Source organism: Bombina bombina, chromosome 1, assembly GCF_027579735.1.
Source record: "Bombina bombina isolate aBomBom1 chromosome 1, aBomBom1.pri, whole genome shotgun sequence".
Taxonomy (NCBI): domain Eukaryota; kingdom Metazoa; phylum Chordata; class Amphibia; order Anura; family Bombinatoridae; genus Bombina; species Bombina bombina.
The window spans coordinates 1,363,991,255-1,364,019,153 of record NC_069499.1 but is presented as its reverse complement, the minus strand read 5'-3'; the positions used below and the strand labels follow the sequence as shown (position 1 = coordinate 1,364,019,153).

The 27,899-nt window shown below is 37.3% G+C and overlaps 1 protein-coding gene across 1 annotated transcript in view; it reads right to left on the bottom strand.

Annotated features, from left to right (window-relative positions):
* LOC128650174 (methanethiol oxidase-like) overlaps window positions 1–27,899 on the bottom strand; it is a 212,399-nt gene that overhangs the window by 18,320 nt on the left and 166,180 nt on the right. The window contains exons 8-9 of the mRNA XM_053703913.1: window positions 20,246–20,324; window positions 11,907–12,028 (exon numbers count right to left, since the gene is read on the bottom strand). Coding sequence (XP_053559888.1) covers window positions 11,907–12,028; window positions 20,246–20,324 — 201 coding nt within the window. The remainder of the gene's footprint in view (window positions 1–11,906; window positions 12,029–20,245; window positions 20,325–27,899) is intronic.

Here is a 27,899-nt window from a genome sequence, read left to right as displayed (position 1 = left end):
GCATGCCCCGCAAAGGGCCCTGTTCAGGGCTGGTAAGGTAAAAGAGCTTTGAACTTTAGTAATTTAGAATAGGGTAGGGCATTTTTTTATTTTGGGGGGCTTTGTTATTTTATTAGGGGGCTTAGAGTAGGTGTAATTAGTTTAAAATTGTTGTAATATTTTTCTTATGTTTGTAAATATTTTTTTATTTTTTGTAACTTAGTTCTTTTTTATTTTTTGTACTTTAGCTAGTTTATTTAATTGTATTTATTTGTAGGAATTGTATTTAATTAATTTATTGATAGTGTAGTGTTAGGTTAATTGTAGGTAATTGTAGGTAGTTTATTTAATTAATTTATTGATAGTGTAGTGTTAGGTTTAATTGTAACTTAGGTTAGGATTTATTTTACAGGTAATTTTGTAATTATTTTAACTATTTTAGCTATTAAATAGTTCTTAACTATTTAATAGCTATTGTACCTGGTTAAAATAAATACAAAGTTACCTGTAAAATAAATATAAATCCTAAAATAGCTATAATATAATTATAATTTATATTGTAGCTATATTAGGGTTTATTTTACAGGTAAGTATTTAGCTTTAAATAGGAATAATTTATTTAATAAGAGTTAATTTATTTTGTTAGATTTAAATTATATTTAACTTAGGGGGGTGTTAGTGTTAGGTTTAGACTTAGCTTTAGGGGTTAATACATTTATTAGAATAGCGGTGAGCTCCAGTCGGCAGATTAGGGGTTAATGTTTGAAGTTAGGTGTCGGCGATGTTAGGGAGGGCAGATTAGGGGTTAATACTATTTATTATAGGGTTAGTGAGGCGGATTAGGGGTTAATAACTTTATAATAATAGCGGTGCGGTCCGCTCGGCAGATTAGGGGTTAATAAGTGTAGGCAGGTGGAGGCGACGTTGTGGGGGGCAGATTAGGGGTTAATAAATATAATATAGGGGTCGGCGATGTTAGGGCAGCAGATTAGGGGTACATAGGGATAATGTAAGTAGCGGCGGTTTACGGAGCGGCAGATTAGGGGTTAATAATAATATGCAGGGGTCAGCGATAGCGGGGGCGGCAGATTAGGGGTTAATAAGTGTAAGGTTAGGGGTGTTTAGACTCGGGGTACATGTTAGGGTGTTAGGTGCAGACGTAGGAAGTGTTTCCGCATAGCAAACAATGGGGCTGCGTTAGGAGCTGAACGCGGCTTTTTTGCAGGTGTTAGGTTTTTTTTCAGCTCAAACAGCCCCATTGTTTTCTATGGGGGAATCGTGCATGAGCACGTTTTTGAGGCTGGCCGCTTGCGTAAGCAACTCTGGTATCGAGAGTTAAAGCTGCGTTAAATATGCTCTACACTCCTTTTTTGGAGCCTAACGCAGCCTTTATGTGGACTAAATCTCTTAACTACTGTACTCTAAAGTACACTAACGCCCATAAACTACCTATGTACCCTTAAACCGAGGTCCCCCCACATCGCCGCCACTCGATTCAATTTTTTTTAACCCCTAATCTGCCGACCGCCACCTACGTTATACTTATGTACCCCAAATCTGCTGCCCCTAACACCGCCGACCCCTATATTATATTTATTAACCCCTAATCTGCCCCCCACAACGTCGCAGCCAGCTACCTACAATAATTAACCCCTAATCTGCCGACCGCAAAGAGCCGCCAGCTACATTATAGCTATGTACCCCTAATCTGCTGCCCCTAACACCGCCGACCCCTATATTATATTTATTAACCCCTAATCTGCCCCCCTCAACGTCGCCTCCACCTGCCTACACTTATTAACCCCTAATCTGCCGAGCGGACCGCACCGCTATTATTATAAAGTTATTAACCCCTAATCCGCCTCACTAACCCTATAATAAATAGTATTAACCCCTAATTTGCCCTCCCTAACATCGCCGACACCTAACTTCAAACATTAACCCCTAATCTGCCGACTGGAGCTCACCGCTATTCTAATAAATGTATTAACCCCTAAAGCTAAGTCTAACCCTAACACTAACACCCCCCTAAGTTAAATATAATTTACATCTAACGAAATTAATTAACTCTTATTAAATAAATGATTCCTATTTAAAGCTAAATACTTTACCTGTAAAATAAACCCTAATATAGCTACAATATAAATTATAATTATATTATAGCTATTTTAGGATTTATATTTATTTTACAGGTAACTTTGTATTTATTTTAACCAGGTACAATAGCTATTAAATAGTTAAGAACTATTTAATAGCTAAAATAGTTAAAATAATTACAAAATTACCTGTAAAATAAATCCTAACCTAAGTTACAATTAAACCTAACACTACACTATCAATAAATTAATTAAATAAACTACCTACAATTACCTACAATTAACCTAACACTACACTATCAATAAATTAATTAAATACAATTCCTACAAATAAATACAATTAAATAAACTAGCTAAAGTACAAAAAATAAAAAAGAACTAAGTTACAAAAAATAAAAAAATATTTACAAACATAAGAAAAATATTACAACAATTTTAAACTAATTACACCTACTCTAAGCCCCCTAATAAAATAACAAAGCCCCCCAAAATAAAAAAATGCCCTACCCTATTCTAAATTACTAAAGTTCAAAGCTCTTTTACCTTACCAGCCCTGAACAGGGCCCTTTGCGGGGCATGCCCCAAGAATTTCAGCTCTTTTGCCTGTAAAAGAATAAATACAATACCCCCCCCCAACATTACAACCCACCACCCACATACCCCTAATCTAACCCAAACCCCCCTTAAATAAACCTAACACTAAGCCCCTGAAGATCTTCCTACCTTGTCTTCACCTCACCGGGTTCACCGATCTGTCCAGAAGAGCTCCTCCGATGTCCTGATCCAAGCCCAAGCGGGGGGCTGAAGAGGTCCATGATCCGGCTGAAGTCTTCATCCAAGTGGGGCAGAAGAGGTCTTCCATCCGATTGAAGTCTTCATCCAAGCGGCATCCATCCGGAGCGGAGCGGCAGCATCCTGAAGACCTCCGACGCGGAACATCCATCCTGGCCGATGACTGAACGACGAATGACGGTTCCTTTAAATGACGTCATCCAAGATGGCGTCCCTCAAATTCCGATTGGCTGATAGGATTCTATCAGCCAATCGGAATTAAGGTAGGAATATTCTGATTGGCTGATGGAATCAGCCAATCAGAATCAAGTTCAATCCGATTGACTGATCCAATCAGATTGAGCTTGCATTCTATTGGCTGTTCCGATCAGCCAATAGAATGCGAGCTCAATCTGATTGGCTGATCAGATCAGCCAATCGGATTGAACTTGATTCTGATTGGCTGACTCCATCAGCCAATCAGAATATTCCTACCTTAATTCCGATTGGCTGATAGAATCCTATCAGCCAATCGGAATTCGAGGGATGCCATCTTGGATGACATCATTTAAAGGAACCGTCATTCGTCGTTCAGTCGTCGGCCAGGATGGATGTTCCGCGTCGGAGGTCTTCAGGATGCTGCCGCTCCGCTCCGGATGGATGCCGCTTGGATGAAGACTTCAATCGGATGGAAGACCTCTTCTGCTCTGCTGGGGTGAAGACTTCAGTCGGATCATGGACCTCTTCAGCCCCCCGCTTGGGCTTGGATCAGGACATCGGAGGAGCTCTTCTGGACAGATCGGTGAACCCAGTGAGGTGAAGACAAGGTAGGAAGATCTTCAGGGGCTTAGTGTTAGGTTTATTTAAGGGGGGTTTGGGTTAGATTAGGGGTATGTGGGTGGTGGGTTGTAATGTTGGGGGGCTTGGGTATTGTATGTTTTTTTTTACAGGCAAAAGAGCTGAACTTCTTGGGGCATGCCCAGCAAAGGGCCCTGTTCAGGGCTGGTAAGGTAAAATAGCTTTGAACTTTAGTAATTTAGAATAGGGTAGGGCATTTTTTTATTTTGGGGGGCTTTGTTATTTTATTAGGGGGCTTAGAGTAGGTGTAATTAGTTTAAAATTGTTGTAATATTTTTCTTATGTTTGTAAATATTTTTTTATTTTTTGTAACTTAGTTCTTTTTTATTTTTTGTACTTTAGCTAGTTTATTTAATTGTATTTATTTGTAGGAATTGTATTTAATTAATTTATTGATAGTGTAGTGTTAGGTTAATTGTAGGTAATTGTAGGTAGTTTATTTAATTAATTTATTGATAGTGTAGTGTTAGGTTTAATTGTAACTTCGGTTAGGATTTATTTTACAGGTAATTTTGTAATTATTTTAACTATTTTAGCTATTAAATAGTTCTTAACTATTTAATAGCTATTGTACCTGGTTAAAATAAATACAAAGTTACCTGTAAAATAAATATAAATCCTAAAATAGCTATAATATAATTATAATTTATATTGTAGCTATATTAGGGTTTATTTTACAGGTAAGTATTTAGCTTTAAATAGGAATAATTTATTTAATAAGAGTTAATTTATTTTGTTAGATTTAAATTATATTTAACTTAGGGGGGTGTTAGTGTTAGGTTTAGACTTAGCTTTAGGGGTTAATACATTTATTAGAATAGCGGTGAGCTCCAGTCGGCAGATTAGGGGTTAATGTTTGAAGTTAGGTGTCGGCGATGTTAGGGAGGGCAGATTAGGGGTTAATACTATTTATTATAGGGTTAGTGAGGCGGATTAGGGGTTAATAACTTTATAATAATAGCGGTGCGGTCCGCTCGGCAGATTAGGGGTTAATAAGTGTAGGCAGGTGGAGGAGACGTTGTGGGGGGCAGATTAGGGGTTAATAAATATAATATAGGGGTCGGCGATGTTAGGGCAGCAGATTAGGGGTACATAGGGATAATGTAAGTAGCGGCGGTTTACGGAGCGGCAGATTAGGGGTTAATAATAATATGCAGGGGTCAGCGATAGCGGGGGCGGCAGATTAGGGGTTAATAAGTGTAAGGTTAGGGGTGTTTAGACTCGGCGTACATGTTAGGGTGTTAGGTGCAGACGTAGGAAGTGTTTCCGCATAGCAAACAATGGGGCTGCGTTAGGAGCTGAACGCGGCTTTTTTGCAGGTGTTAGGTTTTTTTTCAGCTCAAACAGCCCCATTGTTTTCTATGGGGGAATCGTGCACGAGCACGTTTTTGAGGCTGGCCGCTTGCGTAAGCAACTCTGGTATCGAGAGTTGAAGCTGCGTTAAATATGCTCTACACTCCTTTTTTGGAGCCTAACGCAGCCTTTATGTGGACTCTCAATAGCAGAGTTATTTTTATGGTGCGGCCAGAAAAAAGCCGGCGTTAGCTACGCGGGTCCTTACCGACAAAACTCTAAATCTAGCCGTAAGTGTTTTGTGATGTGGGTGGCTGGCGGTTTAGGGGTTAATAGTTTTTGTTTAGTGTTGGCGATGTGGGGGGCCAGTGGTTTAGGGGCTAATAGGTTTATTTAGTGTTGGCGATGTCAGAGGGCGGCGGTTTAGGGGTTAATAACTTTAATTAGTGTCTGTGATGTTGGGGGGGGGGGCAGATTAGGGGTATTTAAACTAGGGGTTTATGTTAGGGTGTTAGATTTATATATAACTTTATTTTCCCCATAGACATCAATGGGATTGCGTTACAGCGATCGCCATTCCACGATCGCAGGTGTTTTTCTCAAAAAATGTAAATATTAAAAGACTGTGCACATTTTGTTAATGGAAGTAAATTGGAAAGTTGTTTAAAATTGCATGCTCTATCTGAATAATGAAAGTTTAATTTTGACTTGAGTCTCTCTTTAATGATAGTAATTTTATTTATATTTATTTAAATTATATTTGTTAGGGGGTGTTAGGGTTAGGGTGAGACTTAGGTTTAGGGGTTAATAAATTTAGAATAGTGGCGGCTACGTTGGGGAAGGCAGATTATGGGTTAATAAATATAATGTAGGTGCCGGCGATGTTGGGGACATCAGAATAGGGGTTCATAAGTATAATGTAGGTGTCGGCGATGTTGGGGGCGGCAGATTAGGGTTTAATAAGTGTAAGATTAGGGGTGTTTAGACTTGGGGTTCATGTTAGGGTGTTAGGTGTAAACATAAAATATGCTTCCCTATCGGATTCAATGGGGCTGCGTTACTGAGCTTTACGCTGCTTTTTTGCAGGTGTTAGACTTTTTCTCAGCCGGCTCTCCCTATTGATGTCTATGGGGAAATCGTGCACTGGAGTGCGGTGTGGAGCACAATTTTGCTCTACGCTCACTTCTTGCCTTTTAACGGCGGGTTTGTAAAAACCTGTAATACCAACGCTGCAGGTAAGTGAGTGGTGAGAATAAACTGCAAGTTAGCAACGCACCCCCTCTTACCGCAAACTCGTAATCTAGGCAATAGTTTCTTAATGAACTGAGGGCACTTAGTGCTTTCGCACGCCCTACTAAGCTACTTTCCAGAAGATCCACAAGAAAGAAAAAGGTTTTACGGTTTTACTCCGAGCACTTAGTGCAACTGCACGCTCACATAACTCAGCCGGACCTTTAATGAAAAGACAACAGTCCTGCACTGGTAATCCTAGAGAGGAATCACTTACAGATTCAAAGCTTCCCAAGCGAACAGGTCTGTCCTTTCAACACTTGGCCTGTCTTGCTGATTGAGCTGTCAAACATAGGCTTTAAATCCGATGACAGTGCCGACTGCACTGCATTGAAGACTTTGCTGCTTTGACACGATAATCTCTGTGCTGTGTGTGAGATGTTTAATTCCAAACTCACGTGTTAACCATTCTTGGCTTCCAAACACTTATCCTGAGACTTGAAGGGACTCAGTACACAGCAAACCATCTACTTCTTATACCTCTGAGTTTTCCACTGCGGGCTGATGACGTGTTTCACCCCTCACCTTTTGGGTTTACATGGGACTTTGTCAGATACCACTTGTGATGACACTCCTTCCTTAAATAGCGTGTCATCCTTATTAAAGGCATACATATACTGTTGCAACTATAACACAATGTTGCAAATTAGTCATATCTATTGCCTAAAGATTGAGCATGGCCTTTATATCAGACTAAATATTATATCAATTGATTGCTTATTTACAGAAACTGAATTCATTACTTTAAAAAATAACCCTTGATGGATTACTTTTAAAGTTCTTTGCCAACATTACAAAATCTAAACAAATAATACTTATAATGAGATAGAAGGCACCTGAAAAGTTTTTGCAGAGTGTTCAAAGAAAACTTGCATATTCAATTTTATCATTTAAACCTCTAGGTGTTAATGTATTTAAGACATATATCCACTTTGCCTCCTTCTGGAGTAACACTCTGTCAATATTACCTCCTCTCCTTCTACTCTTAACATGTTTAATGCCAATCACTGATACATCACCCATGTTGGATGCATGTTTCTCAAGAAAATGTCTTCCTATTGGGCTATCAATGTTCCCATTTTTTATATCATTTCTATGCTCCCTGACTCTCTCTTTTATTTCTCTTGTGGTTTTTCCCACATAGAAACGGGGGCACGAGCAGTAAAGGAGATAGATCACCCCTGTGGTATTGCAAAAGTAATCTATTGTTTGATTTTAAATACATGTTTTACATCCATAAAAAATGTCTTAGTTTTCTTCCGACTACTGCAATATACACATTTCCCACAGGAGTGGCATCCTACTCTAGGCTGTGCAGCTGTTAGCCAGTTTTTTACAGGAGTACCTCTCTCATACTAACTGTGAACCAGATTGTCTCTCAGGCTTAATGCCCTTTTCGCAGTCAGTAATGGATATTCTGAGATGATTACGTCAAGGGAACTATCTGCCTGAAGGATATGCCAGTTTTTATTGAGGACGGTTATAATCTTTCCCCAATGTCCATTAAATTTAGTGATAATCCTAACTGGACTATCTTCTATCTTTTGTTTCTCTTTAAACAGGAGATCTTGCCTAGAGCTCTTACCCATGCTCGCTTTATCTGCCTATTCGAGTATCCCCTTTCTTTAAATCTATTTGCCATCTCCCCAGCTTGTTTTTCAATGGATGCTTCCCTGGAACAGTTCTTTTTGAGTCTCAGGAACTGCCCCGTAGGAATGCCATCCTTTAACGCTTGTGGATGATGACTCTGTGCATGCAACAAATTATTTGTTGCAGTGGCTTTTCTATATACTTCTGTATTTAGGCCTGTTTTGTGTTTTTTAATTCAAAGATCCAAAAATTAAGTTTCTACTTTATTTACCTCATATGTAAGAAAAATATTGAGAGAATTCATATTCAAGAGTTCAACAAACTTTGTGACCTCTTCAACACTTCCTTCCCACAATATGAAGACATCATCCACATATCTAAGCCATAGTGCCACATTTGCTTCCACCCACTCCTTAAGTCTACCAAAAACCTCTTGTTGTTCCCATAGGCCCAAATGTAGACATGCGTAGGTTGGAGCACATGTGGCACCCATGGCTGTGCCTCTCTGCTGGCAAAAAAGTTTTCCATCAAAGGAAACTATATTGTTCTTAGGAACAAATTCTAGTAATTTGATAACAAATGAGGAATGCTTTTCATAGCTCTCACCTCTGGTATCCAAAAAGTATCTAGCTGCTTTAAGGCCAGCCTCATGGGGGATAGACAAATATAGGGACTCTACGTCCAAGGTTACCAAAAGGGTATTTTCACTTACATTCACACTGTATAACCTTTGTAACACCTCACTGGTATCTCTGACATAGGATGGCATTAATGTCAGGAATGGCTTCAAAAAGAAGTCCACATATTGACTGACTTTTCAGTAGGGCCTCCTATGCCAGAGATAATGGGTCGCCCTGGAGGCTTTTCCAAATTTTTATGCAATTTGAGTATACAGTAGAATGTGGGGAGGATTGGAAACTTTCAATACATAAATTGATGTTTTTTGGAGAAAATCAAACCTTCTCTTAAGGCATCATTAAGGATGAACAGGAGTTCATTGCATGATTTTTTATATTTAGCTCTCTCAATCTAGATATACTGCTGAGGTACTGAGTTTTGTCCATTATGACAACATTTCCTCCATTATTGGATAATTTTATGACTATGTCATCACGATTCTTGAGTTCATTTAAAGCTGTTCTTTCTGTCTTACTTAGGTTATCGCAGACTATACTTGTGTTACCTATAGCCCGTATATCTTTCTCCACGCACTTGACAAAGCTTTGAATGCTAGGTACTAAGCAAAAAGCTGGCATATGACAAGATTTATTATACAAATTTGATTTCACTGGGAATCTGTCATCCTCCTCCATCAATGGTTCCTCTTGTTCTGATAAAATAGAAACTAGGGTTTCTAAGGTTTCTTTATCTGCATTGCCCTCAAGGGTCCGGCCTTTTATTATTTGTTTTTCACTCCAAATTTTTTAAAAACGAATTTGCGAGCAAATAGTTTTATGTCTTTAGTGACCTCAAATTTATCCAGCCCTGTAGCAGGGCAAAATGACAACCCCTTAGATAGTACCCTAATATGAGCATTATTGAGTGAAAAGGATGACAGATTCACCACAGTGAATTGATTCTCATTTGGGGATTTTGCTATAATTGATCCAGTCTCTCCTGGTTCTTCGTCATCATGCGTGGATAATTTCTGTTGCCCCTGAACCTCCTGTTCCTTCCTCGCCTTGCCCTTCCATAGCGCATATCATCTCTGGGGCCCCCTCTGTCCTCCTCTCCTTGTCCTACACCTAAAGGGGCCCCTGTGTTCATAGTTGCATTTATATTCTGTGTGTTCTGATCTAAATCACAATCTGAGATGTCAGTTCCAGAATCATAATTCCCTCTTACTGATGGTGGATTATGGTAAATATAAATTTTTCCTTTCTTAAAATCATCCTGATCTCTCATCAGTTTTCTTCTTTTCCTGAACTTAATTTCACTATGTAGTTTGTCTATACTTTTTTGGATATCTTTGTTCAATTTTTCAGAAACAGGATCTTGTGCAAACACATTTACCTGTTCATAAGCTTTTACTTTGTCCAGTTTACTTGCAGCTAATCTTTTTTTATCTTCCTCTATCATGAGCTCCATGAGTTCTATTGTACATTTCATTAAGATAGCATTCCAATTTTTTAGTAAAACTCATTAGTAGCTTCTATACCTCTTAAATTCAGGCCGGGATAGCACTTAATTCGTGTTTTTTATTAATATAGTCCCATTGAGAGTGCTGCCTTGGTAATGTTAATTATATATATATATATATATATATATATATATATATATATATATAAACTCTTCAGATATATATTGAAATATTTATTTAAGAATAAATAACATATTCTTCTATGTGAAGAACATTGGAATGTGAAATATTAAAGGGATATGAAACCCATATTTTTCTTTCATGATTCAGATAGAGCATGCAATTTTAAGCAACTTTTTAATTTAAATGAGAAAGTTGCTTAAAATTGCATGCTCTATTTGAATCATGAAAGAAAAAAATTGGGTTTTATATCCCTTTAATAATTCATGTCGGGTTCAGTGTTCTTAAAGATACACAGCCAGGTTACCCCGCAAGTATGGGTGTTAGTTTTTTTTTGCAGCTTTTGCATTCCATTGAAGTCTATGGGGCCGATTTATTATAGTGCGAGCGGACATGCTCCACTGTAGCTGATCATGTCCATCGCACATCGATACACAACCCAACGAGCGCATAGTTTATGCTCAAACTAGAATGTTAAATTGCGCTCCACGCGTAATCTAACCCTAAGACGTATATACACCCTAATCTTCATTTTTATTTTTTTTATTGAGACCATTATGACACTATATGTGATTCTAATGCTCAGTTCGGTCTTTACTTTTTTCTTTCAATTGATTTTTATATTTTTAGTTACCAGTAACCTTAAAAAAAAATATGAATATATATATATATATATATATATATATATATATATATATATATATATATATAATACACACATTATACTTTAGTATTTAAAGTCTATTACATCACTAGATCTGTTTGCATCGACTTGACAAATTACATACCTACCAACATTTGTGCCTGGTTAAGAGGGACTCAGAAGAAGCCTGACACAATTTTGTGGGTGGACCCAATTTGGGAGGGGTGGGAATGTGGGTAGTTAGTGGAGGGTTGTGGGTGTGTTTGGGTAGTTAATGGGTGTGACTGAGCAGTTTATGGGCATGTCTGGGTGCTCTGTATGTAGGGCTAAGAAAAATTCTGAAGATAGTGACATCTCAGAGGGACAGAGCTTAGAATCAGAGAATGTCCCTCTCGAATGGGGATAATTGGAAAGTCTGAAGTACCAATGGTTGTGACTACAATATCTTGAGTTGGTTTGACAAATATAGACTTTAGTTTTGAAGCTATTTTAAAAAGTACCATTATTTTTAAACTACTTTAAAAGCCCAAAATTAATTACACCATCAAGGGGCCTTAACATCTTTCACAGAACCTGCAACATGGTCTAAATAGTCACTATTATTAATTGACAGCTCAGAACTTGAGAGTCAAAAAATAATATTGGCTCTTACAACTGACCACATTGACCAGCTATTTCTAACCCCTGTCGCAATAACACTGGTACCTATATAAGTACTAGTGTTACTAGCTAGTAAAAATAAACCACAACCTTTCACCAGTTGTTTACAATATCAAGCATTCCATGAAAATAGTTAGCCATAAAAGTGATTTAAACCACTATTAACGATAGCGGGAATGTAGTTCTGAGGTATATTATCAATAAAAATGGTTTACTTTAGGTTTCAAAAAGTACTATATTTTAGAGTGCTGTTTAGGATTGCGATCGAGCACAACACCTAACTCACCACATGTAACAAGTGCACAATGAGCGTGCTAGTAGCTCTCCCTGCATTATCGGTTAAAAGAAAAGCAATAATATTATATTTATCTATTTATTTCATTAATTCCATTTGCTACTCATTAGTTTTCACAAGGCACATACATACCCACTGTATTTTCGTCATTACCACACTGTTTGGACTCACCTGCCCAGTCAGTTTGGGCTCTTTAGGGTTTGTGATGTCATACTGTCTGATGTCACCATGTAGCCAATTATTAAAGTAAAGAAAGTGATCATCCAGTGAAATGAGGATATTAGTGATCAGTCCTGGAAGGAGAAAGACAGTGAAGGAACACACATATTTGAAGAAAGTCCCTAATAACCTATAGGGAAGGTGGGAAAAAATATAGGTAATATTCCTGAAACCCCTCTCCGAGTAAACCTATGTATCAGAGAAGGTAGTGCCTAATGCCAGACAAATTAGTAAAGTTTACAGGGAGAAAGAGAAAGAAGCATTATTGGGCACACTTAAAAGGTATATTACCCAGTAAAGTAGGGTGGAATGTATGTGTAGTGTATGTCGATGGTTTAAAACATAACATTTATTAATGACTATATAAAAAATATATATTGTGGACCATGCCACCATTAAAGCTAAAATAAGACACAATAATTAAAAAATATATAAAAAAAATATATTGGTAGCACTGCAAACTCTCCTATTATGGAGTAATAATCTCCAACACATCAATTACTGAGCTGTATATATTAGTATAGAGGTAACCTAAATAAATCCATAAACAGATATAACTAGGGATAAGTGCGGTCTTGAAAATAGGGTAATAGTGCTATGTGGCATTAGTCAAATGAGCACCAAGTCATATATAGATTCGCCTTAAGTAAAAGCTAATAAATAATTGCCACCGCACTATTCTTCAAAAACCGCTAACAGATCCCAAATATATTTTATATCTATTGCCCAAAATATGGGCCAACAATTAGCAAATTACCAGCAGATTCGTTCGCACTGCTTCTCTCCTCTAATTGTTTAGTTTAAAAATATAGCTGGTAATTTGCTAATTGTTGGCACATATTTTGGGCAATAGATATAAAATATATTTGGGATCTGTTAGGGGTTTTTGAAGAATAGTGCGGTGGCAATTATTTAATAGCTTTTACTTAAGGCGAATCTATATATGACTTGGTGCTAATTTGACTAACGCCACATAGCGCTATTACCCTATTTTCAAGACCGCACTTATCCCTAGCTATATCTGTTTATGGATTTATTTAGGTTACCTCTATACTAATATATACAGCTCAGTAATTGATGTGTTGGAGATTATTACTCCATAATAGGAGAGTTTGCAGTGCTACCAATATATTTTTTATATATATATTTTAATTATTGTGTCTTATTTTAGCTTTAATGGTGGCATGGTCCACAATATATATTTTTTATATAGTCATTAATAAATGTTATGTTTTAAACCATTGACATACACTACACATACATTCCACCCTACTTTACTGGGTAATATACCTTTTAAATGTGCCCAATAATGCTTCTTTCTCTCTCTCCCTGTAAACACACATATTTGGGAATGAATACAGTCCACAATCCTCCATCAATAAGTAAAGGTGCAGTAGATGGTTATTATATAATATAACAAAAAAAAAATATTTTCATTTAAAGTAAATTACTTCATAACTATATATAAAAAATATCATCACGGGGGGCGGAGCCTGACCAAGCAGAGGAATGGCTGCTGGTTGCTGAAGCTCCGTGTACAGATACCATTCCTTAAGCTGCAAACTACAGTGGGATAGAGCCTGACGCCTATAAACTACACGAGGCAGATAGGAAAGTAATACAGCTCCCCATGCAGGAGGGATAAACAAGTGGCGTTAGTGAGGAGCATTATCCTAAGGCTGCATATACGGAGCAAGTAAACCACAGCAGCAGCGCAACTCCGCAATTACTGCATATACGGAACTTATGCACCGGACTTCTACACACACACAGAAGATTACCGGACTTTAAATCGAGGCAACATTTCTACTTACTAAGGGGACACTTAATAAGACCGGCAGCATTTTTCTTCTCATGGAGCCTGCGTGTGACGGATGGCGCCATCTTGACCCACGTGGCCTGAAGCGAGACGGCCTCATGTGAGCTGAGTATAACAGTGTGGGGAGATATAATATATGACCGGGGGTGGTCTGCTCACTACAAAGAGAATGTAAGCTTGGAATATGCATACTATTAAAGGCTAGCAGCACATAGCGGATAACAGAGGGTTGACAACTGTGCTTAAGAGGTTAACTACCAGAGGTACTCTAGACAGTGTTTAAACACTGAAACATCCACAAGGCATTTACATTTCTGACAATCACTGCTGAGGCAAATAGGAGCATAAAACAAGTAAAGGGCATTGATACTATCATATAACATTATTTTCACTACTATCTGAATACCTTTTATGCAAAATCCCCATTTATAGTCACGTGTGTCACAGGCACACCAGCACCAAAATATGGCAGCGAAGTCAAAATCAAAAGGGGAAAAAGGCACTAAAAGCCAAGCTTCTCTAACAACCTCTGTTAGCAGTTTTTTTCAGAGCTCAAACACCAACATTACTGACGCAGACATCCCCACTCAACCAATCATCGCCACTATACCCCCTCAATCGGTTACCCCTGAAATCTCTATTGATTATGCTTCACAGATTAAAGCAGATATTGCGAACCTGCCCACAAAGGCAGATTTTGATGCTCTTAAAGACATTATAACCACAGATTTGGCTAATATGAAGAAGGACTTAAATGAAATAGGGCAAAGGCTTGAAGATGTAGAGGACTCACAAGACACTCTGAACACCCTATTTGACAATGTTACTACACAAGCAAATGTCCAATATAGCCAAATAGAGACACTGCAAGAGAAAGTGGAAGAGTTGGACAATAGGGGGCGCCGAAATAATCTAAGGATCAGGGGGGTCCCGGAATCTGTCTCACAAACGGACATTCTCAATTATCTCCAAGGCCTTTTTAGGTTTTTACTTAAAGATCAGCAGTCACCCGACATGGAACTAGATAGAGCACACAGAGCTCTGAGGCCCCCCCCTCCCTCGAATGCTCCACCTAGAGATTTAATTCTGCGATTCCTACGCTACACTGACAAAGAAAAAATTTGGCAAACAGCACGCGCAGCTCCTAATATTCTTTACCTAGACCATAGCTTACAAATTTACTTGGACTTGAGTCCTTCAACAATTCAGAAAAGAAGGGAGGTTTGGTTCATCACTAAAGTCCTGCAAGATAGACACATTAGGTATAGGTGGGGATTTCCGTTTAGCCTAAATGTGACACATGAGGGCCGCTCATTGGTCTATAGAACTGAACAGGACTTACCTCTTCTGACAGAGGCTCTGAATCTCACATTTTCAAAACCGCTTCCCTCCGATGTGCGATTGGGGGGACCTGATCTTACTTCTCAACAACCACCTTACAAAGGGCCACCTCAGAGCTGGTCGAAAGTTTCTCCGAAACGGAAGAAAAATCGAGATTCTGTTAATATGGCTATAACCAGAGGTAAAACCACTTCATAATCTCCCACCCAGGATTGTCGAGATCAATAAAGACTTATTTGGGACACTATTGGTATTCTCTCCAGAGTAAAGATGCTACATATAGCAGAACCATTCCGTGGTCAAAAACCCAGACTTGAATAACTGAGTAACCAGTGCCTAACCATATATGACTGGTTATGTGACAATTGACTGCTATATAATGCATAGAAAAACTAAGTAGATATATAGTTATATTATTTTACTATGATAGGTGGTAACTAAACACCCTTAGGTTGTTCATAACTGTTCGTATGAAGTTACGCTTTTTTCTCACAGGATTATAATACTTTAGCTAATAAGGAATTGGTATTGTACAAACTCCTCAAGATGATGTTCACCTCAATTGGCGGGTTTGTCCAAGAGGTTATATGTTCTTTTTTGTTGTCTTGTCTTTTTTGTTATTATTGTTTTTTGTCTTGCCCTCTTAATAGTTGCAGCCTAGAGTCGGAATGCAGACACAGTGATGTAGGTCCTTGGATACAGTGGTGTCTTCTCACACAGACAAATCAGTATAGCTCACAGAACACTCTACTTCCCGGTCATGCCTATAGGGGATATGCTCATCACCGATTTTCAGGTAACAGGGTTTTATTACAAATGTCATATAGGTCAGCAAAACTAGAAAATGCAGACACAAGGGATAAGTAATTTGAATCTAATTACAGCTAACACAAAGGGTCTTAATAACCAATATAAACGAATCCTGGCCATGAAGGATTTTAAACAGAAAAAGGGGGACATAGTTTTCGTTCAGGAGACACACTTTATTAGGGGACGGGAACCTAAAACGTTTGCTTACAAATTTGGCCCTACATACTACGCTTCTAACAATGTAATGGTGTGGGTATTCTTATAAACAGAAAGATCCCATTTACCCTAACTAAGAAAATTTCAGATAAACATGGACGTTACCTAGTACTGATAGTGAAGGTATATAATACTATGGTCACCCTTGTGAACGTATATGCCCCTAACACGAAGCAGGATGTCTTTTTCAAACACTTGACTAATGTGATTCTAGCGACCTCAAAAGGATCAATTATAATTGGGGGCGACTTTAATCTGACATTGAATCCCACTTTAGACAACTCGAATCATACCTCCTCTGTCCCACACAAAGTGATTAATTCGGTTAAAACACAACTGAGAGACCTGACTTTGCATGATGCATGGAGAATAACATATCCAGAGAGTAGGGAATACACCTTTTACTCCAACCCGCATAATAGACACTCCCGCATCGACTACTTTATGGTAGATGTTACTAGCTTAGCTATGGTCACACAGATGAGGATACTCCCTAATTCGTGGTCTGATCATTCCATGGTTAGATGTGAGTTCCAATGGCCTCATGTCCCGAGATGCCACCGAGTTTGGAGAATGGAGGATAGTATTGTTGAAGATCCTATTCACTATCAGCGCATTGAAAAAGCCATTACAGAATATTTTACTATTAACGCTAACACACATCCAAAGGTAGACAGTAGAACACTGTGGGAGGCGCACAAAGCAGTTATAAGAGGAGAACTGATCAGCATTCATTCTTTTCAGACCAAACAGACTAATAAAATCCTAAATAACGCACTGACCTCACTAGCACCCCTAGAAGAACAATTGACAAAGCACCCAACGCAGTCAGACATTCTCCAAAAACTTACAGATTGCAGAATACAGGTTCATTTTTTAATGGGTAAGGAATGTAAGCAACAGGCCCACAAACTAAACCAGAAATACTATGAGGGAGACAACAAGTGTGGTCCTATATTAGCTAGGAAACTAAAACGGAGGATTAACAGGAACTACATTCTAACTCTATACGATAAGCATAATAAAGAGATCCACACATCCGAGCAGATAGCGGAAAGCTTCAGGTTATATTATGAACAATTGTATAACTTAAATAGGGGGGCAGCTCAACAGACAGATACCGACAAAAACATCAATGAGTACTTGAAGGGCATGTCACTGCCACAAATAACAGCTGAGCAGAATCAAACTCTCGAGGAACCAATAACATATAACGAAGTTAAAAATGTCATCTCTCAGCTCCCTTCTAGCAAGGCTCCTGGCCCTGACGGCTTCACTAACCATTATTTTAAAAAATTCAAAGAAATATTGATACCCCATATGCTATCCCTTTTTAATGTTACCACAGAGAATTCACCTTTCACATCATCGGGGTTAGAGGCCCATATAACAGTTTTGCCTAAACAAGGCAAACCCCCAAATAAAACCGAAAATTTTCGCCCCATCTCCCTTTTGAATGCAGATATCAAAATATATGCGAAGGTGCTCGCTAACAGGTTAAAGTTAATTCTACCCCATATTATATCTAATGACCAGGTAGGTTTCATACACTCAAGGGAAGCAAAGGATAATACGGTGAGGGCTTTCCATCTGATTAATTACATACAAACACATAAGACATCAGCAGCGGTGGTCTCAACTGACGCGGAGAAAGCTTTCGACCGCGTTAGTTGGGCCTTTCTGCGATGGACACTTAAAAAATTTGGGATGGCTGACTCTTTTCTAACCAAGATATTTGCTCTCTTCACTGCCCCAGTGGCTAGGGTACCGGTGAACGGCATCCTTTCAAACAGATTCCAAATAACCAATGGGACTAGACAGGGTTGCCCCTTATCCCCCCTGTTGTTTGCCTGCGTAGTGGAGGTCTTGGCATCAAAAGTAAGATCCAATCCGGATATCTCAGGCATTAAAATTGCATCCACAGAGCATAAAACTCTATTGTATGCCAATGACATCCTGTTCTTCCTTACAAATCCGTCGGAGTCAATATCACACTTGCTACAAGAACTAGATAACTTTCAATTGGTCTCTAATTTCTTAGTGAATAAAAATAAGTCCGAGATGTTGATTCTGCAATGCAATGATATAACCACAGCACATATAACAGAGACATGTTCATTCAGGGTACAAAACTCTAGTTTAAAATATCTGGGAATTATGCTAGCCCCGACCACACAAGAGATGTTTCAGCTCAATTATAGACCTATGCAGAAAGCCTTCATTGCAGATATGTCATCTTGGAGGTCTCAACATATTACCTGGTTAGGTCGAATTCATGCAATAAAGATGAATATCCTGCCAAGTCTCCTTTATTTATTACAGGCTTTGCCAATACCCCTCCCTCAAAATTATCTATCTAACCTACAGAATCATATATTTGATTACATCTGGGATAAATGCAAGGCTAGAATTAATAGAAATCTTATGTTCCTTCATATAAAAAATGGAGGACTTGGAGTTCCCCATCTTAAAAAATACAGACAGGCAGTTTTCATGCAAAGGGTGGTGGATTGGTTCACAAATTATGATACTAAGGCCTGGGTTGGGCTGGAACATGATATAACAGAGCAAAATCACCTAGGGGGGCTATGCTGGCAGAGGAGAGGCGCTCTGCAGGCAGACATTCCTCAAAATGCAGTAATATCGGAAACATTTAAGATATGGGATAAAATTTTAAGAGAATATCCTCATGTATCCTCCAAATTTTCCCCCTTGACCCCCCTCTCGGATAATACCGACTTTATACAAGGGAATAAATTCACGAGAACCCCCTGCCTCATTAATAACCAAAGAGCAGTAATGATAGTTCATTTAGGGAATGAGCAAGGGTTGAAGACCTCAGATGAGTTAATTGAAGATGGGCTCACTATTTTTAAAGACTGGTATTTATTGCGGCAGTGTCATTCATTCATCTACAAACATCATGACAGGAAAAACCTCTTACGCCCCTTAACCCCATTCGAAAATATGTGTAAATTGCCCTCTCCGATTAGAAGAACCCTCTCACTTACGTATTCTATCTTGCAATCACCACTAACCATACCACACTATATAGAGAGTTGGGAGAGAGAGCTCAACCTGGACCTCTCACATAAGGATAGGATGCATATGTTTAGCGTTACAACGAAAACCTCAACATCTAGTAGGCTAGTTGAACTGAATCTCAAAATTATACAGAGGTGGTACCTTACCCCTTCTAGAATAAATAAGATATTTCCTTCTAGCAATGATCGCTGTTGGAGGTGTGGGGCATGTCAGGGAAACATGACACACATATGGTGGACTTGTCCACCTCTCAAAATAATGTGGGAGAAGATCTCTAAAGAGGTTGCGACCATGTTAGAAATAGACATACCAGTAGACCCACAGATATGGCTGTTCAACTTAGTTAGTGGCAAGATTCCGATCCATAAGAGAAACTTATTATACATAGCGAGCAATGGATTTAAAAGCTTAGTGGCTAAAAACTGGAAGAGTGGAGAAATTCCCACACTGGTTCAATGGCAAAGTAACTTAAGACGCATTCTAGATTTGGAGGAGTATGCCTACATAAAAAATAGAAGACTAGATAGATATACCCAAATGAAAGTAATGTGGGAAACCTATATTAACAACACAATTCAACAACACAGCCTACACACTGTGATTTAAGGACACATATCAGATACGATAGTCTCAATAATATGTCTGAACCGATATTTTTGAATTATTAGAGAAGAGACATGTATACAGTTTTGACAAGACAGATTGCATTGTTATTGTTTTATTGATGTTTATAATACAAATGTAACAGCAAGGTGTAGTACATACACTTGGATCATTCTTGTTTTGTTATTTTTATGGCTTTGATGTCTCAGCCAAGTTGTAACTTTTGAAATTTACTCCAATAAAGCTGTTTTTGAAAAAAAAATAAAAAAAAATATCATCACACGCACAAACAATGCAACTATATTTTACAGAGTGTTTCTTCACATTAATAAAGGTAAATGCATACACAACCAAACCATTATGTTACATGGTCCCTCCAGTTCCAGAGATTAGATCAATCATTAACTTTGCCTTCTACAACTGGAGATTAAAGCATTGTCCTTTAAACCTGACTCACCTGGCATTTCTTGCAAGGCCCATCCTTCCACCTTTTTGCTCTCCACTTTAATCACCTTGTCTGCTGCCCACTTGCCATCCTGTCGACAGAAGAGATTGCAAACTGATTCATCAGATCTTAACCTCTGAAGTGACAAGATTTGTTAATCACTCAACCAACACAATTTTAGCTCAGTCCCTCATCTTGTCTTGCCTTGATTAATGTAATCGATAGGGATGGGCGAATGTTTCTAAAAATTCGAAATTTAAAATGAATTTTGATACATTCGTTCATTTGAATCTAATTTTGAATGTTTATATAACTTTCTAACATTGTATTTTCGAATTTTCGTTTTCGAATTTTTCAATAAAATTTGAAAATATTAGTTTGAATAATAGAATGTTTAGCTATGTATTCATTCAATTTCGAAATGTAATATTTAAATTAGAATGTGACATTCAAATTCAAAATAGTATTTCTAGTCTACAACTGTGTTTAATAAATGTAATAATCAAATTTGAATGCTATGATCGAATGACACATTCGAATTTGAAATAGTATTTCTAGTCTAATACTGTGTTTTAAATGTAATATTCGAATTCGAATGTGACATTCGAATTCAAATGTCACATTTGAATTCAAAACAGTATTTCTAGTCTAATACTGTGTTTTTTAAATGTAATATTCAAATTCGAATGTGACATTCGAATTCGAATGTGACATTCAAATTTGAAATAGTATTTCTAGTTTACAACTGTGATATTCAATTTGAATGTGATATTTGATTTGAATGTGACATTCGAATTCAAAATAGTATTTCTAGTCTAATACTGTTTTATAAATGTTATATTAAAATTCGAATGTGATATTCGATTCGAATGTGATATTCGATTTGAATGTGACATTCGAATTCGAAATAGTGTTCCTAGTCTACAATTGTGTTTTATAAATGTAATATTCGAATTCGAAAGTGACATTCAAATTCGAATGTTACATTCAAATTCGAATGTGACATTCGAAAACTGTAAATAACATTCGAAACTCGAATTTTTAAGAATATTCGTTCTTATCAACATTCTATTATGTAAATCAAATTTCTACTATAACATTCGAATTTGAATATAAACACATTTGCCCATCCCTAGTAATCGCCTCTTTAGTGTTATCCCCAGTGCTTTGCCTCTCTCGAATCAATCATGAATACTGCCAAAAGAATCCTTTAGCCATTCCTCTGTCAGACCTCATAATTGAACCTTATACGCTACAGAAAAAATTTGAAATACTGTCCCTATTTTACAAAACACTTTAAAGGAGCACACAACAGTGAATATAAAACTTACTTAAACACATGTTTACAATATTATTATCAGTTATTTGTAGAACGCCATCAAATTCCGCAGTGCTAACAATATGCTTGCATTCGCATAAAATGATCACAAGTTATATGATAACTTCTCAAGTGCACTTGACTGACCAAACATACACCAGTAGGTTTTGTGCACACACATCCAACACTAAGTAAAAGTGTTGTGTCCCTTTATTTATTATGCACTAACCAATAATTCCGAAACCTACATTTTTTTCCTAACCCTCTTCTTCTACTAACTATTATTACCTCTTTCCCGCTTCCACCATTAACACTTATCTCATGCTATATCAGCACTGTGGAACACTCGTTAAAGAAGAAAAGAAAAAAACTTTTACCACGCTTTCCAAAAGATTAAACAATTGGGTATATTCTATTCCAGAAAAAAGGGAATAGGCAGCACTCCAGTGATCCTTGAATAAAAATGTATAATCCTTTATTTCACAGACGATAAAAACATGCACTCAAACAGCGATCACACTGGGAGGAGGAGGCGGAGTCCTGACATGTTTTGTGCCATGCGGCACTTAATCATAGGATAGCTCCACACAAACATTGCACACCTTTTATGAGTGATTGTAGCCAATCACAGTTCTAAACACAAATGTTCCCTTGGAAACAACAAACAGGTATATGTGCACTATACATGTGTTACAAATACGGTATATGTAAAAAATCAATTAAAATCAAAATAAAAGATATAAAACTACAACTCTGATTAAAGGTTTTACAGATACATATATTATATCAAATTCTGATGGTTAGCCTAAAAATAACCCAAATTAAACAATCTTAAACAATCTTAAATAACCTCCACACAAAATCAACATGATTGTCGTTGTGTGGATTAATATTACATATGCATGTAAGCTTCTAATAGTTACTTTCTAATTGCATATACATCCAATTATATGTTTACCTATGTAGTGTCAAAGTCTAGATCACGCCCAACTACAATTTAATAGTGACCTGAAACTGTGATAATGTATACCGGTATACTGTTGTTAACAGATAACAGGGAAGCGAAATACCCCAAAGTCATCTATATGACACCAAAAATTGATCAACATCAAGTAAAATCTTATTGGCATCTTGGTATCTTTTTATATTTAAATGCTTATTAAGAGAAACCACAAAAATTCAACTACTATTTTTTGTAAATAGTTCAAAAGAAATATGTTGTATCAACCCATATAAAGAAGGGGGTATCTAGATACCAAATCCCCCTATCGGTCAATATAATGGTTTCTTAAAGCCAGAATACATACATGTACCAACAAGACTATAAGAGAAATATAATACTTTAATGCTACACAAGATTCCAAAAGGGGTTATTCTACGAAGTAGCTAATGTCACATTCTTTGTTCAATCCCAAAGGTGCCCTGGTATCCAATTTCCAGATCCAATATAGATCTTTTCTAAACAGGATCTTATTTTATTTTATTTATTTATTTTAGTTTTCAAAAAAGCTTTATTTAAACCACAATGTCATACATGATATGCGATAAAGATAACATAACAAAGCTTAAGACATTCAGAGTAGCGAAATAACCTACAGTGTTGTAAACTGTCGGCTAAACTAGTGCTAGTGTCGCACATTTTCTGTTATAACAATTGTTCATTGTTCCTTGCATTGTTGGGTTGAGCAAATATTGAGTTCAGTCAATACGGGGTTGACATATAGCAGATTCATGTCATACCAACAACAGGGCTAAACATTGCTAAAGTCCATTCTTGTTCCATAAACACAGAACCCTACTTATCTATATATTATATAAATAGCTAACAGAAAACAAACAACAGGGTCTTAACCATTCATGTCTCTACATACAGTAACTATAGAGAATAATTAGGTGAAACTGAACCACTTGCTTCATGTTCCTTAGCTTATGTTTGTGGTGTACCTCTGAATGTTAAGCTGCAGAGAAATGTTGTTTCCACATGAGTGTCATTAATTTGTGCGTTTCTGTGGTGCCTGATTGTAAGTGGTGGTATCTTTCCAAGTGGAGAAAATTCTCCACTTGTGCTCTCCATTCCTCTACTGTGGTTATTGTGTTTGATTTCCAATGTTTGGGAAATAATGATTTGGCACTGTTAATCATTAGAGTAAGGACGTGTTTGGCTATGTTATTGTTGATTTTGGGGAGAGACAGATATAGGAGGATTAATGGATCATTGGGTATTTGCTTTCCCATCATATCTGACATATGCCCAAGTATCTCCGCCCAGAAAGTGTCCAGTCTACTACAGTTCCACCAAATGTGTGTTAGGTTACCTTCCTCCCCGCAATCCCTCCAGCATTTATTGCTCGCTGTCTTGTATATTTTACGCAGTCTGCTAGGAGTAAGGTACCATCTCATAAGGAATTTATAATTTGTTTCCAGCACCCTAACCGAAATGGACGATCTCTTGGTTTCAAGAAATGCTTTTTGCCAGTCCCTATCTGTTATGTCTAATCCTAGCTCCGTCTCCCATGCTCTAGTGTAGTTGGGTAGTTTTTTTGTATCCCCTTTCATTAATTGTTTGTATACTATATAAATTAAATGTCTGGGGGTATTGTAAGATAGGCAAAGGGTTTCAAAGGGGGTTAGTTTTTGGGTCAGATACTGCTTCTTGGGATGAGTGTGGATATAGTGACATATTTGTGTGTATGAGTACCAGTTTACAGTGATGTCTGGGTGTAAATCCAGGGTAGATTCCAGGGGACTAAGTTTCCCGTCCTGAAGAAATATTGAAATAGTCCTATGCTTAATGTGGGTACCTGGGGCACTCTGGCTGTCCTTGTGATTCCAGGGAAGGGCAGGATTATTGCATATAGGCTGCATGGGGGAGATAATAGTAGACATGTACGTAGTAGTGTTTATCAGTCTATCCCACATCTGGAAAAATTCTTCCAGTACCTGGTAATGTTGGATAATTGCCGGACGTTGTTTAGCAGGAAGCCACGCTGCTATGCCAGCGTTACACAGTCCCATTATATGTCTATCAATTTGGACCCATTGCTTGTGTGTGTTGTTTGTGCACCATTCTACTAGATTTTGTAGGGCTATTGCTGTTTTGTACGTATAAATATTTGGAACACCCAGCCCTCCGCTCTCTTTGGGCATATACATTGTTTGTTTAGCTATTCTTGGTTTAATTCCCTGCCAGATGAATTGTTCCACTAAGGATTGAATCTAACATAGGTATTGATATGGGAGGTGTATAGGGGCGGTTTGCAGTAAATATAAGAGGCTGGGGAGGACATTCATTTTTATTACATTTATTCTGCCTATCCACGAAATGGATTTGCTCTTCCAGCTAGAAAGGTCTGCTATTACTGTAGTTTCTAGTTCTTTATAATTAACCTGGAATACTACTTTGGGGTCAGTCGCAAGGAAGATGGCTAAGTATTTAAGTTTCAAACTTTGTATTTTTAGTGGGCAATTTTGTGTCAGCTGTTGAAACACTTTTCCATCATATGTTAGATTTAACATCTCAGATTTATTGGTATTTATTAGAAAATTAGATACTCTCCCGTAACTCTGAAATATCTCTAGTGTCTTTGGTAAGGACTTCTCCAGCTCTGTAAGTGTAAGTAGGACATCGTCAGCATACAGAGCAAGCTTGTGTTCTGTGTCCCCCACCTGTATGCCTTTGATTGTGTATTATTTCTTATTTTTTGTGCCAGTGCTTCTATTGAGATCGCGAAAAGGACTGGAGAGAGTGGGCATCCCTGCCTAGTACCATTTCTAATGTAAAACTTATCTGACAGTATACCATTTACTTTACTCTTAGCCATAGGGCAGGTGTATAGGGAGAAAGCATGTTAAATAAATTTGTCAACAAATTTCATTTTATGCATTACTGCTTTTAGGAATTGCCAATTTACCCTATGAAAAGCTTTTTCTGCGTCCGTAGATATCAGGACCGCCGGTATTTTGTTGTGCTTAACATGAGATATAAGTTGTAAAGCCTTTAGGGTGTTGTCTTTGGCTTCTCTCCCTGGGATAAAACCTGCTTGATCTGTGTTTATTAATTTGGGTAAAAACTGGTTTATTCTATGAGCTAAGATTTTAGCGAAGATTTTAACGTCCGAATTCAATAATGAGATCGGGCGGAAATTCTCAGGTCTATTTGGTTCCTTCCCTGGTTTTGGTATCTTTGAGAAAGATTAATAGAGCTCCCCTAAGCTCTACCACACCGGGCGAAACCGGTCAGGGGGTTGTAGAGCTTAGGGGAGCTCTATTAATTTTTAAAACTCTACCTAGAATTGTTGGCCTGTATAGGCGGATATTGACTTAATAAACCTCAGTGATACATAGAAAACTAGAACTAACTGTATCTTATTATCTACTGAGCAATCGCTAAACTCAGACAAAATAGAAAGCTACACACTATTAGCGAGCAACTTTATTTTGGTTATTTAATCAGAGCTGCATACTAATACTTGATCTTTAGGGGGGTACGTTTGATACTGACCCTTACTGACAAACTTGTGCAAATAACTATTTAAACTACTAGCGTGTTGTTAACTTTGTAGCCACTATCAACAATACAGTAACAACTGCTAGAAAGTGCTAACAGGATAGACAGTGCGATTGATTATATAATAGAAACACTACAAGCGGTTGCAGTGAGTTGCCATATTTTTGCGGCAACAAATATAGACCCGACATATTCCGCCATAGCCGTTGGATAGATTGATTTCACTACTAGTGTAATTTACATAGGCACAGTCAGATTTATTACTGCAAACCCACGTGTTAGTTCTCTACAATTAATGTTATACAAAACTTGTCTCCTACTGTAGTACTTCATAATTTAACAGTAATATAACTTTATCTATGAAACATTAGTTAACACATAGCGAGTGTATCTAATTTATTGAATATTAGGTTTATTTCATATGAATGACCTATTCAGTACACTCCAATCTAATATACTGAGTTAACGTATGGGCTGCAACATATCACTACAATTGAATGTGATGTTACATGTATATATAAAGTAACATCACACAGTTGCAAATGTTATAAAAAAACTGTCACAAGGTATTATATGCAAATCGCATGCTCTGAAATCCATATGATTTAGTATCAATCTAAGCACAGTATGAAAGTGATATTATATGCATAATAAGCATATCAAAACACTCACAATGGGGTTGAGTGCAATTCGAACATTTTGAAATCCATACTATCTAGTATTAATCCAAATACTAATTGAATTTGGTGTTATACTCAGAAAGAAAGTGATATCACACAATCATAAATGCGTATTTAAACACTTACCAGGTTTTCACATGTGATTTGACTGTTCTGCATTTATATCACCTAGTATTAATCCAAATATAATATGAATATGATGTTATATGTACAAATAAAGTGATATCCACAATCATAAATAACACTCTCTCTATGTCTACTGAGTGTTATTAGTGTTATATATTAACTACAAACACACTATTAAAGCTAAGATCCCTGATTGTGAACCTAAGATAACACCCTGAATAAATAGAATAACTAAATAAACTTTTTTATTTGAACATTTATTCATTTATGAGTTCATCTTAGTTTGACACAAAGTGATATTATAACACTATATATGATGACTCCCATAGTATATTAGGACTTTATATCATCATAGCATATACTGTGCCAAATACTGTAATATTGATCATCTCTACTAACTATTAACCTTGCTAATAGTGGTCACAAGTATAGCTTCCCACCTATACAATTTTCCTTCTAAATACTTTTGACACATCAAAGGCTTACTGAAGATTAAGGAATAGGCCTCCAATTCTTTGGTTGTTTTTAATTGAGTGTTTTATTTTAAACATATATAATAAAAGTTACATTTTAAATTTCCCAATTTCTCCACTTCTAGTCCAGGATTAGAGTGCTATATGTGCAGTCTTTGGAGAGGTCTCTTCCTCTTTTCTGTCTAGCTTTGTGCATAGTGTTTGAACCAGCTCTTATCCACTGCTACGAACTAGCACTCAAGAATACTGAGTCTAATCTTATGCTTTGTGGGAGTCCGTCTCCTTTTGATATACCTGGTTTCGGTAAGACAGTAATATGAGCTTCTAACATGCTTTCTGGGAATCCATTAGTGTTCAGGAGTGAATTGAACATGTTTGCTAATGGAGATATTAGATGGTGGGGAAATATTTTGTAGTACCTCATGCTAAATCCGTCCGGTCCCGGACACTTACCACTTGGCATGGTCTTTTTAGATTTTTTATTTCATCTACAGTTATAGGGAGTTCCAAGCTCCTGGTTTCCTCTGCCTCTAGTTTAGGTAGATTGAGATCTGATAGGAAA